The sequence below is a fragment of the Paramormyrops kingsleyae genome, chromosome 15 (assembly GCF_048594095.1).
Source record: "Paramormyrops kingsleyae isolate MSU_618 chromosome 15, PKINGS_0.4, whole genome shotgun sequence".
In the NCBI taxonomy this organism is placed as follows: Eukaryota; Metazoa; Chordata; class Actinopteri; order Osteoglossiformes; family Mormyridae; genus Paramormyrops; species Paramormyrops kingsleyae.
The window spans coordinates 4,473,290-4,486,522 of record NC_132811.1 but is presented as its reverse complement, the minus strand read 5'-3'; the positions used below and the strand labels follow the sequence as shown (position 1 = coordinate 4,486,522).

Sequence of the window (13,233 nt, the reverse complement as noted above, 5' to 3'; positions counted from 1 at the left end):
TTTTCTAAAAGACCGAGGCACATAAAATTTGAAATTTTATTAATAACTTTAATAAACAAGAATGGTCCATTTTCTGGTCAGTCAATAAATTTAATTCAGGTTATTAATGCAATGGCGCCATCTGGTGGACGGCTCACTATGCGCCCATCTCCCTTTCACATGCCGTTTCGTGGGACAGAGCTGGGCTGATAAGACAATTTGGACTTGAGCTCAGGCTAATCCATATGCAAATTGACCAAGTGGACATACAGCCCACCAGCGACATCTTTCCAGTTCTTTCAAAAATACATACACATTTACATACATACAAGTTTATACATGATTAGGTAATTATACAGAAGTCTTGAGAAGGCTGCATTTCTGATTCTTTGCACCAGAGCTGCATTGTACTGTAGTCACTCAAATCGAACAGTGAAGCATCAGTTCCAAATCAAATACATTTTTCAGATAAAAAAAAAAAAAAAACTCATTACAGTCAGTCAATCAAATCAAAAACCCGTGGCTTTGCAAACCCCCAAAAAACGCTTTCAAATGAAGGAAGACCAACAAAACTCATGAGGAAAACAAAACAATCAGTGATGGAGGCATGCCGTGGACGTCACGGTCCCGGGCTCGTCCATGTGAGGGGTCCAAGGCAGACTGGGCACAGACTGGGCACAGACTGATCAGCAGCGAGCGGGGAGGGGGTGTAAGTGACCTGGAGCTGGAGGGGAATTTGAGTCGGCCCGGAGTCAGGGTCTGCCAGGGCGGCCAGTCTTATATGGTTCTCCCCTGTCTGCCTCCCTCCGGGGGGGGGGGGGGCATGGTGTTTTGTTTTGGTCATCGGTGGCCTCTGGCACACCTGAGTCCAGTGCGGGGGGGAGGGCTGTCAGGGGCAGCGATGGTGGCAATGTGGGCGGCTGTCAGAGCTCGTCCTTCTCCATCTGCTGGAACGCCTCCAGGTCCTCCTTCCAGTCCGCTAGGAGGGCCTCCATCGACTGGGCGGAGTCTCCGTCCACCTCTGCCTCCGCCGTGTCCTCGGCCTCGGCCTCCCGCTTCGTCTTGTCCGCCTCCGGCTCTGCCTGCTCCTCCGTGCTCCTCGAGGGCTGTTGCTCTTCCGGAGATGAGGAGGGACTGGGGGAAGCTCGCAGGTCCTCCTCAGGGGAGCAGTCCTCCTCCCCTTCTGCTGCGAGTGGGAGAGAAGTGCGCGGCATGAGGAGGGCAGCCGGGCCCCTCGAGGAATCTGCCACGCTAACACCAAGCAGGGACCTGCCGGATCTGTCACGCAGACCCCGACTGTGCCCCCCGACTGCCCTGTGCCTGCAGTTGACTCCGCTCCATGTGACACTCTGAGTCGGCAGTTATTTCAGGCCATTACTGTACAATCAGCTGCTCTATTCTGCTTTGTACCGTCTGCTCACATGCGGCGTGACACTAACCGGGAGGCAAGGTCACGTGACAAAGCCGGACCGAAACCGACAGGCAGCAGGGTGAGCCCCCCCCCCCCCCCCCAAGAAGGACATCACATGTCGGGGCCCTGCTTTTTATTTATACATTTCCCGATGCTCAGACTAATACAGGTGACAGGAAAGAGAGGAATAGGAGGGGAAAATGAGAACAGAAAAGAAGATACTCACTGCTCTCCAGGAGGGAGCTGGGGGGGGGACGGCCCTTAAATATGGCGTCTGGCGGTCAGAGGGGTGAAATGAAAGAACAGAGGAGAGATGAGGTTACACTACTGGGAGTCGGGGGGGGGGGGCAGGAATAAAAAGGACTGAAAATAGGGGGGGAGTTTCAAACCAAACCCTAGCACCCCCTCCCCCCACATGCTACACAGAATTCGCTGCCCAATGAAGATTAGGTTACATAAGAAGGGATGCCCCTCTCTAACGGAATATACCCCCCCACCGGCCGGAAGTGAGTCAGCGCGAGGGCTCTGTGCATGCCCTCCTCCATGCCGGTAACCCCCCCCCATCCACATCCTCCTGCCCTCTCACCTCGGTCCCTGGCCTTGTCGCTCAGCAGCACCTCCAGTTCCTTGTACTCCTGCAGCGCCTCCTGCAGGATGTTTCCCTCCTTGTGGAAGAGGAAGAGGAGGGGCAGGGTGATGTCATCGGTGCTGCGGCCATCCCCCGCCATCTGGAAGAGGGGCGCCGTGTCGCTGCTGCTGCCCTCGTTGTCGTCTGCCGTCGCCAGCGGGACGGAGAGAGTGCGTTAGAGGTCACAAAGCAAATAACAGCAACATGAATCATTTTAGCCGCTGAGCGCCCTCACCGATGACGATCCCTCCGATGGCCCCCGCCTTCTGGATGTGGCGGGCCTTCTCTGCAAACATGCACTGTCCGCGCTGCAGCAGTGCTATACGGCCCTCCACCAGGGCGGCGTTAGTGAGCTCCGTGCAACCGCTGTACGGCTCGGCCACAGCCGCAAAGCCGCGAACCTAAGGGGGAAAGAAAGAGTGACAAGAGGATGCATCACTCCGTATGTAAGCGGTGGGGTGGGGCCGGTATTCAGAAAGGCTGTGATGGCGCTCACCCCCGTGCTGCTCTTGGACAGGTCCATCCCAAATTGTGCCGGGCCGGCGGTCAGCACCACTCTGCCGAAGAAGGGGTGGGAGACGATCTGCACGGCGCGGGGTGGCAGCTGCTCTTTCTGCTGCTGGCTAGACAGCTCCATCATTTCCTGCATGAAGCGTAGGCCGTCCTCAGCAGCCACGGCACTGACTGCCTGTAGGAGAGGCGCAGATCTCAGGCAGACGACATGCACCTCGGCCTTCACATTACCACTGAGGAGCTTGTACGCCGGGTCAGTGCCTAGCGTGGGTCACAGTGCGTACGCCGGGTCAGTGCCTAGCGTGGGTCACAGTGCGTACGCCGGGTCAGTGCCTAGCGTGGGTCACAGTGCGTACGCCGGGTCAGTGCCTAGCGTGGGTCACAGTGCGTACGCCGGGTCAGTGCCTAGCGTGAGTCACAGTGCGTACGCCGGGTCAGTGCCTAGCGTGGGTCACAGTGCGTACGCCGGGTCAGTGCCTAGCGTGGGTCACAGTGCGTACGGCGGGTCAGTGCCTAGCGTGGGTCAGAGTGCGTAGCGCGGGTCAGTGTCTGACGCGGGTCAGAGTGCGTAGCGCGGGTCAGTGTCTGACGCGGGTCACAGTGCGTACGGCAAGTCTCGCAAGTAAGTCACCTGAGTGGCGTGCTGCACAAGCTGCACCCTCCCGTCCTTCAGGTGGATCAGACTCACTCCCATACGACGTAACAGCTCCAGATGCTCGGGGTTGTTGGCCATAAAGTCCCGAGCACGCAGGGGGGGGCGACCCAGGCCTGGCTCGCTATGATGTGGGGGGAGGGAGACCAGCGTCAGCCTCAGCCGGGCCACCTGCCCTGCTGTGTACGCAGTGCTAAAAACTCCCTTCATCTCACATACCTGCGTGAGGCGGGGCGGGGACAGCTCTTGTCCACGGCACTCCTGATTGGCTCCCGCAGGCTGCGGGGGAAGGCGGGGTCAGGGAACAGCAGGCGGGTGTTGGGGCAAGACCAGTCAAAGTTGGAATCGTCGAGCTCTTCCCAGGACTGGAAATACACGACACATTGCAGTTGGCAGCAAGTTAAAAACACGGCCTGCAGGGGGCGCCGACACACGTGTCACAGGGGCAGAGAATACCGTGGTGTTGGCGACAGTGAGGGAGCGCGAGCGCTGGGCAGTGGACAGTGACAGGGGCAGCAGGTGAGCCTCTGTGGTAAAGACGTAGTCCTCCACGTCGAAGGGCAGGTCCTCTGGGTCGGCGAAGAGGAGGAAGAGGTACTTAAACATCTCCGCCAGGAAGAAGGAATCCATGCTGCCAGGGAGAGAGTGAGGAAAGGACTGAGGACAGGCAGGGGTACAGAGGAACAATCGGCCCCAAATCCTCAGCCCTTGGGCCTCACCGATCCTCGTGGCTCCCTGTGCGGACGTCTTTCATGGCCGCGAAGCCGCAGGGGACGCGGGCAAAGCGGTTCAGGTTCTCCAGCACGGTGCGGCCCACCTCCAGGTAGTACGGGTCCCGGGTGGCCTGGGGGGGGGGGGTTCAGAGAAAGACCCCCGTCACTTATGCAGTCCCCGCTTCCCCATGCGTACGGCAGCTGGCATGCGTGCGGCCACACTCACCTTAAACAGGAAGTAGGTGCTCTCCGCAAACTCGGGCCGCAGCGGGTGCTGGGCCCAGTGCACCCGGAAGTCTGTGGTGAAAGCCTGAGGGGTTAGAGGGAGCAGGACAGGCAGTGAGGGAGGGGCAGACAGGCGGGACGGGGCCGCCGATGCAGGAAGAGAAGGGGGGGAGAGAGAACGCAGAGCTAACCTCAGGCAGGAAGTTGTGCTTCTTGGTGACTTGATACAGCATCTCATGGGTCTCTATCGCTGGACGAATGTCGCCCTTCAACACCTGAGAGGCGAGAGGAAGAGTCGTTCATTCTCCGCTGGAGATCGGAGATCGGAGATCGCGGATCGTGCGACGCGCGGCCTCCCCGGGCGCCGCCACGGACAGAGAGCCCACCTGGAGCCCCGGGAAGAAAGCCAGCAGCGAGTCCATCCAGGTGCGAGCGGGGAGCAGCGGTTTGTGGATGTGCACGTCCAGCAGCAGGGGCGGCTGGCTGATGTACTTCATGATGGATGCGTAGTGCTGATACAGCCAAGAGACAGGGGGTCAGAATGGCAGGGCGAGGCTGTGTCACGTACTACATCAACACTACACTAAAACTACACTAACACTACACTGCCAGATCCACACAGAGCAAAGGCTGATTTATACCTCTGCATCAAGGCTACGCCATGAGCTGCGCCACTGCGAGCATTAATACTTGCACGCTGTTGTGTCTGTGTCCATAGTTTTGGACGTTGCATTCATTGTCTTCCCACACTGCGACATATTCAATTGTTGAATCACACAATTGAAAGACAAAAAACAAACATTTAACAAAGTAACCATTTATCACGTCCTGGTTACATTTACGCTGCTCCAAACTTCCCGTAGACAAATTTGGAAAAATGTCGAGCCTCCACAAAGTCACATTTTATGCATTTTCCCTCCTAAAGTTGCTGCCTACTTCTTATAAGTCTTGTAAAAAAGGAATAAACTTAGTGAAGGCAGGTGAAATTCTTGAATGTTTTGTAGTCCTGTTACTACGACGCCTAGGGTGGGTTATTTAATGCTAGATATAAATAACGCTTCACTTTCACCTGGGATGTATCTGCTTTCTTCACCCTCATAAAAAATGAATGATACCAAGCAGACCGGTCACAGTTCTCGCAGTCTGCATCACGGCGACATTCACTTGCGTTTCTGGGGAGGTGCATGTCAGTCTGCGCCGCAGCACATAGCTACAGCGTACTTACGGCACTGATTTGATGCAGAAGTATATCAGCCTTTACCGATTATGGGCATTTCCATGATAAAAAAAAGATCATGAGAGATTTGTGTGGAAAGGTATCCATCAACTTATGTCCGGGTTACGTTTAGAAAATTAGGACATACGTCAATTGGGACGCTTCTCAATTATTACATAACATGATACAATTTCACACACATTTAAATAAAGTTCTGTGGGGGCAGCACAATCGGTGTTTTTTGGACCTCGCCACACACATGGTAAAATATGTCCGCTAACGTTCACCACGTCTGCTCCAAACGTCCCTCCATACTTTTTATTAAGCCTGTTACGGGGACATAAGATGGAACATGTTTGATGGGACGTATGTCAAGGGATGACTGTGCGTCTCAGATCATGAAATTGAGTGAGGAATATTAGCGTGGAGGGCTGTGTCCTTAAACCCAGACACGACGGCGTAGTAAGGAGCAGAGGAGGGCCACGTGGCGGGCGGAGGCGGGCGGAGGCGGGCGAAGGCTCACGATGTTGAAGCGCTGCAGGAATAGGTCGTCCCCCAGGAGGATGTAGGCCTTCAGCAGATACTCATAGTAGGAGTCGACCCCGGCCCCCACGCCGCTGTCTGCAGAGGAGCAGCGGTGATCAGCTCCGCCCAGCTCACGCCGACGCCCAGCGCAAACACCCGCCGCTCTGTTTTCTTAACAGCCGCTTCTTAAGTACACAAGCGACACATCCCTCCCCCCCCGCCCCCCCTCACCTCGGCGCACCCACTCTCCAGAGTGGATGTTGATGGTGGTTCCCACCAAGTTGCTGTTCCTCTGCCTCTTCTCCCACAGGAAGTCCAGAGCTCGTCTCGCGTGAGTCTGAAGGAAGACCACAGTGGATGGACGCCCCAGGAGCCACGACCTGTCGCCTCATAAACACAGACTGACCAAAATGGCCGTAGGGGCAGGAGCCTCGGCAAGTACAAAATAGCGCATGTTGCCATAACTAGGACATTATAGGGGAGTTTGGTACTTAACTCGCACCTCAAATATGGGGTCCCCAGTGAAACGGCTCAGGGCTGCGAATTCCAGGATGATAGTGCCGGCACAGGCAGTGCAGGTGTCCGTTTCGGTGCCCGTTCGAGTTTCAGGACCCCTCACACCATGCCGTAAATTCACCTACAGAAGACAGACAGTGTTCACTTATCAAAATGGTCATTTTTTTTCCCCCTAGACAAAATACAAAACGACCATCATGGTTTGGATCGGGCATAGCCATGTGACACATTAATTAGCCAAAAAAAACACCTTTAACAGCAAAGGACAAATACAGCAGGGAGCAGAGCAGAGGAGAGTACGGAGCTGCCCGCCTTTCTCGCCACAACGCCACAGATTTCCAAACACAACCTGCTCGCTCGGACACTTGTGAGTTTCGGTGTGAGGCTGCTCGACTCCACAGACATGTCGAACCTCAAAGGACTCATCAAATTTTATTTGAAATGAAACATTTTTACAACAATGTTATCACTGGCCATTTTACAGCAACACAGACGTCGTTTCCCATTGCTCTGACACAAATCGATACATAACATACCTCCTCCCTACACAAGTAACAAAATGAATAACAAGGCAAATATGCTGCCCTTAAAAGAGGCACGTTTCACGTGAACAATGAATTCCTCATGAAGACACGCCCCCTTCGCATGGACAGGCAGAGGTAGGTAGCCTGTAACAGGAGATCATGGTAGAAGATAGATTATCTGCTCGTGGTTGGAAACATCCAGGCTTGCTCACACCGGTCACACTTTAGTTTGACATCATTCCCGGATCCTGGCAGCGGATCCGTTTGTTCCAGGAAGATGCCCCTGGGATGGAGCGGAGAGAAAAATAACTGGTTAGGATGGTGCGTCTCCTGAGATCGGAGCAGAACAACAGCGGGAGCGTGACGGAATACAGGCTCAGCGGGACGCTGAGCAGGACGGACACGACGCATGCGCTAGCCATTTGTTAGCGACCTTTCGGCTAACTCTCCAGCTAACAAAAATTTCCTGTTAAAAAAGGGAGGGGGGGGAATCTCACTAAGCTAACTTTATTACTGTAAACAGAGCTCTCAGTGATAAGAAATACGGGCAAGACAAGGATGGCCTGTTAATACGTTAAATGTTATCGCAGAACTGACACGTCAACCAGAGCAGGACACATAGGAGCCTAAACGCACCCAGAAAAATATTATTTTTGTCTCCTTCCTTTGATGTGATATTTTAATGTGCATATTTAATGTCACGACAGCTCAGTGTATAGCACTACTGCCTCACGCCTCCAGCGCTGGGGGTTCGAATTCCCTCCCGCTCACCTTTGTGAGGTGTTGAATGTTCTTCCTGCCTTTCGCGTTTCCTGCCATAGCCCAAAGACATGCAGTCAGGCAGACTGGCGTCTCTAAATTGCACATCGTGTGCGTGCCAATCTGTCCCAAAGGGCTTTAAGACCCAGAATTCTGATTTCTATGCATCAGAAATGGTTACAGTATTATGCAGGTGTTGTGCCAATAACTGGGACTAAGGTTATTTTTAGAGCACGATCTTTATAATTAAGCTGGTCGCCACGATCTGCTTTAACTGTGATCGCAAATAATAAACCAGAAAACAGATAAAAGTGACTGAAGAGAGAAATATATGTAAAAGCCATTACTTACATGTGTGTGCATAGAGAGTTGTGTCAGGAGTCTTGGTCTGAAGATGGTCTTTGTTTTTTTTTTCCCTTCCCCTCCGCAAGGAAAAAAACATCAACGATAGCAATCCGGGAAAAAATGATGTTATTTGTTTAGGTTACCATGGGAATAAAGCACATTTAAATTGGTCGCATCAGGTATAAGCAAATCAAAACAAAGAAACGATGGATAATAATAACTGTCGTTACTTCGAGTTTGAAACGGCTCCATGCTGGAACTAAATACTAGTTTGTAAATTCATGCTTCATTCTTGCATTTTTAAAAAGGCACATATTTCAGATACACATCTGAAGCACTTCATGCAGGTTTGCAGTGTTCCACCGACATGTATTTTAAGAACCATACCATGCCCAGCAATGTGAAGAAATCTTACGTCAACGAAGAAATTGTTTAAAGCTGTTTATCTAGGTAAGTGTATATTTACTCAGGAAAAAAACCACAATGTATTATTAGCATATGCAAATGAACGGTATCACAAAAGAAAATTCTTCTGTTCACCAAAAAGTCACTGATATCTCTTTGGATGCCTAGATGATCACCGCTTCAGTTCCCAAACCTCCTCAGAGACTCCCCAAGTCATTTCATGTAGTTGTTAAATTTCACAGCCAGCTGACTTAATTAATTAATTAGGTAGATAAGTTGAGGTACTGATTAGATAAAACAGGGTATGCTGGAGATAAATACACTGGTATATTCCATATGGATATGTGGGCAGTGGTGGCTTGATGGTTAGGGAGGCGCACTTGTAATTGAAAGATTGCAGGTTCGAATCCCCGACCAACAAGGCACCACTGAGGTACCCTGAGCAAGGTACCACCCCCAAGCACTGCTCCCCGGGCGCTGAATTAGCTGCCCCCTGTTATGTCACATTGTCACATATGGGTTAAAGGCAGAGGACACATTTAGTTGTTGTGCTGTGGTTTGTCAACAATGACAATCACTAATTCAAATTCTAAATTCAAAGTCATGGCAAATACTGGGGTGACATCAGGAAAGGTTTTGAAACAGCTCAGCTGACACACTGTGGCACGGCAAGATCTTTACGGCAACATAAAGATCATTTAAACATAATTTTCTTTAGCGTCTCCATAGTACTGTTAGGACAAGTGCTGGGTATTAAAACGCATACAATGCAAATAAAATAAAGCAGGACAAGTTCACAGAATAGTCTTCTAAGCATTACAATCCTACATTTCCTCTGGTGCATGGCCCTAATCTATGAATGGAATAGGATCAGACAGATTACAAACCCATACACACTCACACACACACACACACACACACACACACACCTATTAAATCCTTCAGCGCTTTTCAGCAGTTATACAAAAGCTCTTCTACCAGAAAGAAATCAATAATTCCCATTTTGCATCTGAGACTTTGATCTGCCTCTTTGCTTCAACGCAACATCCGTTGATTTACGTTGGAGGGCCGCGCTAACGATTAAACGTGGATACTAATTAGCCGTGTTAAGTACTTAAAGAGCGCCGAGACGGACACTGGGTAAGTGAGAGCAGGGAATGCTAATCGCTGTACCTTTTCTGCCAAACTGGCTGAGCTCCATACCACCAATAAATAAATGAAGTCAGGGGCCACAGTTTGACGGCAGGCGGCTAAAGCGTGGGGTCCTGGTTTGCAGGGGCGGGCAGGTGCGCGCGCGCGTGTGTGTGTGTGTGTGTCTCTGCTCACCCTGGGGTACGGCAGTCCGCTGCTGGTGTTGAAAGCAGGAAGCAGCCGCTCTCCCAGGTCCTTGGCCATGTCCAGCAGCTCATCCTCGTACCAAAGCATGTGCTGCCCGCCCTCCTTCAGCAGCACGGCCATGGAGTGCCCCCCCAGCAGCCCTCTGCCACAGCAAATGGAGGAGAAGACGTTAAACATGTCCCATGGGGGGGCTTTTCCCATTATAATTCCTCAAAACTGCACCCTCCGCCCAGTGCGGTCCCACTCTCACCCCAGCACACGGATGTTGGTCTCGAATACGGATACCACGACATCGTTGTCCAGCCGCACGTCACTCAGAACCTTCCGGACCGCCTCCTCAAACTCAGCCGTCTTGTTCAGGAGCTGGGGGGGGGGGGGGAGACGTCACAAGGGAGTGACGGGCCGAGATGCCACCAATGACCCAGACGTGAGACCGGAAGGTCACTCACCGCCAGAGTGTCGAGAGTGTCGATGAGGGTGAGGGAGAACCTGCGGAAAGGAAGGCAGACCATCAGGGACACAGCGCCTCACGGTGGGGAGCTGTTATATGGGCTTGTGGGGGCGTTTGCCACAGGCTATGTGATCTGCATCACTCAGCATGACCTCACCGTTCACAAACGAACCGAAACACACTTAAGCTCCAGCATCATCAATTCAGCTGAAACAGCACCCCCCCCCCCCAAACCCCCCCGCCCACACTCACTTTCCCAGCGCGTCGTCCACGTCCCCGCGGCTCGGCTCCAGTCCCCGCACACGGCCCCGGCAGGTAAGGGGCATCAGCTCATCCGCCGGGTAAGCATGGTCCTGCCGTGGAGATCACACACGCGACACGGTGATCGTGCATGCCACCTCAGCTTTCCTACATGCAGGTACGCGGAGTCCGGCACAAACCGGTTTCCCAGCAAACTCGTTATAAAACGGAAATCTCAACATTTTCCTCAGTGACCAATGTCAGCAGATCTGGGTCAGCCGTGATACTATAAAGTTCACCGATGTACACCAAACAAAGAAATATACCTCGACTTCCTTAAATCTATAAAAGTCCTACTGACAGAGCTGACCCTTCCTCACTCTACAGTTTGCTGCTCAGACAAGAGAAACAATCAGCCACCATCAATATTTAAGAAAACTTGTTTTGCATTTTCAAAATACACATAAGAATTATGCAAACACTGAGCGATTGTGACATACCATGTAGTTCTGATAAGCGTGGTCAAACATCTCCACCACCTGATTCCTGAAGGTAAACAGAAGATATTGACGCCACAGGTGTCCAACTGCAGGCTCCACCTTGCCAGCCTTGTCCCTGGCTTACCTGAGTCTGTGTCGCTCCTCTCGCTGCATGGTCAGCACCAGCCGAAAGATGGTCCCCAGCAGCAGGAGCAGGAGAGGCGCCCCCACCACTGGGCGAAGGGGCTGCATAGTCCACATGACTGAGAACCTGCCACTTAGTCAGCAAGAGCCCCTGACAGGCATCACATGGAGACTGAGCGTCTTTCACTGGGGCAATTACACAAACCTGACAGTTTGAGACCCGAACTCAGGGGAACTCCAGCAAAGACCTATACACTGATCACGCCTTCCGATTAAATCCTGAAACGGTTTCTTCGGTAGGTGAAGGCAGGGAACATCAGCAGGTGGGCTCCCAGCTGGCATCTCTGACACACTGAAACATTACTCAGATTTCACTTGCGATATCAGCACTGCTCACTGATCGGAAGCGTGCTCGTCTATTAGGTGGAAATCCGGATTTTCACAACCAGCACGTCCACTATTACCGAAAGTTACAGCAGCTTTTATTCCAAATGCCCATGTCAAAATACCGTTAAAAAAAATCAAACACACTAAACAAAACACTGAATAATTTACATCCTCAGATACAAACGCAAGTGACATACGGGGTGGCCTCTCGTGTCAGTCTTTTGTGAAGTTATCAGGGTTCACCTGGCACAGGCAGACCGAAACTGCGAGTCTGGATCACACCCAGCGTGACTCCGAAGCCCGATCCGTTAATGTGTGACACGTCGGCACACGACCAGCTAATGACAGTCCGCCGTTACCGACCCAGCAGCCCCATAGTAAGCGAGCTAATCGCTCCTGATCCCGTTATCTCTCTGCCTTTCCGCCGGCGTCCGGGACTGAACAAACGCCAGAAAGGCGCCGCTCCACCTAAGCGGACGGCACACGTTTACTCTCGCCTATACACAATCCCACCTTTTTCTGTACTTTGGCCAGATATCTCGCCTGTAAACGTCCGGTTTCCAGCTGTCCTACTCGGAGCTGTTAGCTAGCTAACCTCAGATAATGCTCCCCCTTCGTGCAGCCTGCCCAGCCCTCTAGCCGCCGTTATCCACCGAGAGACGCGTCCCTTTATTTTATCTATCATCAGGACTTCTACCCATTGTACAGCCTGAGAGATCACTAGTTTAAGTCACCTTATTATTGTCTATTATTTCCTCCTTTTTCTGGCTATCTTTTACACATTTTAGCCTTATGTTAGGATAACAAAAGAAAAAGACAAAAAACAAAAAAAACACAATAGCGTTGACCCTGATGAGAGTATTTTGTCTTCTTACGGTGCTCCCTTCGCGCAAGACGTTTGGCGATCGCAGCTCCCTCGGCCCAGTCCAGGTACCGGACCCCCAACCCTGGTCGTGTCTCTTCCCAGCTGCCACTACCGCAGAACAGCGACACCAGACGTCATCAACATCCGCATCCGGGTACTGCCGCTTGCCCCGCCCCCGTGTTCCATGTGCAATGTGGCTGGGTGACTCCTTTGGTTTAACTCTTTGCGCCTCCATATAACGGTATCACATAATTGACATAAAAACTAAACACTTCCACAGTGTCCTGCACAGACTTTTCGTCGATGGACAGGTGCACCATCACCCCCCCTCTGCAAGTCCCTGCGCTTCCATGTCCTTTATTCAAAAAGTTTCAAGTTTTATTGTCGCATGTATTTGGGAAACGATCATCTTGCAGGGATGCTTGGACAAACAACATTGCAATATAAGAATAAAGGACGCAAAAATAGAGATGAGATATCTATCCGGGATGTGAACATTTATACCAAATAGCGCCGAAAAAACAATACAGTAATGTACAACACGGTAGCTTTTGTGCGTTTTTGACAATTCTGGGTGTTGCGAGGCGTTTTATTTATTTATGTAGTTCATAACGCGAGAAAACAAAAGCCATGTTTTTTTACTATTTCAAAGACAATAAAAATATTTGAGGGACTGTCTCCCTTCAGTAGAGGATGGTAAAATGCCAAGAACACAGGCAATTTTACTGGGGGCACAATTACGCTTGAAAACGCTTTTTGGGGCACATTATATAGGTTCAATAAAATAAAATAATAATTATTATAATTATTATTATTATGTTATTTTTGAAAAAATGGCTTGTTTTAGTCAAATTAATGTGTTATAATAATTTGTTGTATTTGCTATTTTATTATTATTATTATTTTCTGGATGAATGA

General features: G+C 51.3%; 1 protein-coding gene across 4 annotated transcripts; it reads right to left on the bottom strand.

The window, feature by feature from the left end:
* Window positions 1–18: 18 nt before the first annotated feature.
* edem3 (ER degradation enhancer, mannosidase alpha-like 3) lies at window positions 19–13,065 on the bottom strand. Of its 4 annotated transcripts, none has more exons than XM_023843759.2 (21): window positions 11,065–13,065; window positions 10,941–10,986; window positions 10,453–10,553; window positions 10,199–10,238; window positions 10,000–10,112; window positions 9,738–9,891; window positions 6,365–6,499; window positions 6,094–6,199; window positions 5,861–5,958; window positions 4,508–4,633; window positions 4,313–4,396; window positions 4,123–4,206; window positions 3,903–4,027; window positions 3,640–3,814; window positions 3,403–3,548; window positions 3,163–3,307; window positions 2,515–2,706; window positions 2,254–2,419; window positions 1,977–2,162; window positions 1,617–1,664; window positions 19–1,162 (listed from the first exon to the last, which is right to left on the bottom strand). In XM_023843759.2, exons 1-21 carry the CDS (start codon window positions 11,178–11,180, stop codon window positions 903–905), a joined length of 2,646 nt encoding a protein of 881 aa, XP_023699527.1. In that variant the 5' UTR covers window positions 11,181–13,065; the 3' UTR covers window positions 19–902. The 4 variants fall into 4 exon arrangements, with proteins under 4 accessions (XP_023699527.1, XP_023699526.1, XP_023699529.1 ...); XM_023843758.2 differs by having other exon boundaries at window positions 19–1,165; window positions 11,065–13,064; XM_023843761.2 differs by lacking the exon at window positions 1,617–1,664.
* Window positions 13,066–13,233: the final 168 nt, after the last annotated feature.

Bases quoted from the DNA above. Each gene is read 5' to 3' on its own strand.
- edem3 (XM_023843758.2), bottom strand. From the start codon at position 11,180: ATGTGGACTATGCAGCCCCTTCGCCCAGTGGTGGGGGCGCCTCTCCTG. The intron at 6,200-6,364 runs GTGCGAGTTAAG...GTCTTCCTTCAG, and splicing joins CTGGGGACCCCATATTTGAG to ACTCACGCGAGACGAGCTCT. The intron at 1,665-1,976 runs GTGAGAGGGCAG...TCTGACCGCCAG, and splicing joins CGACAAGGCCAGGGACCGAG to ACGCCATATTTAAGGGCCGT.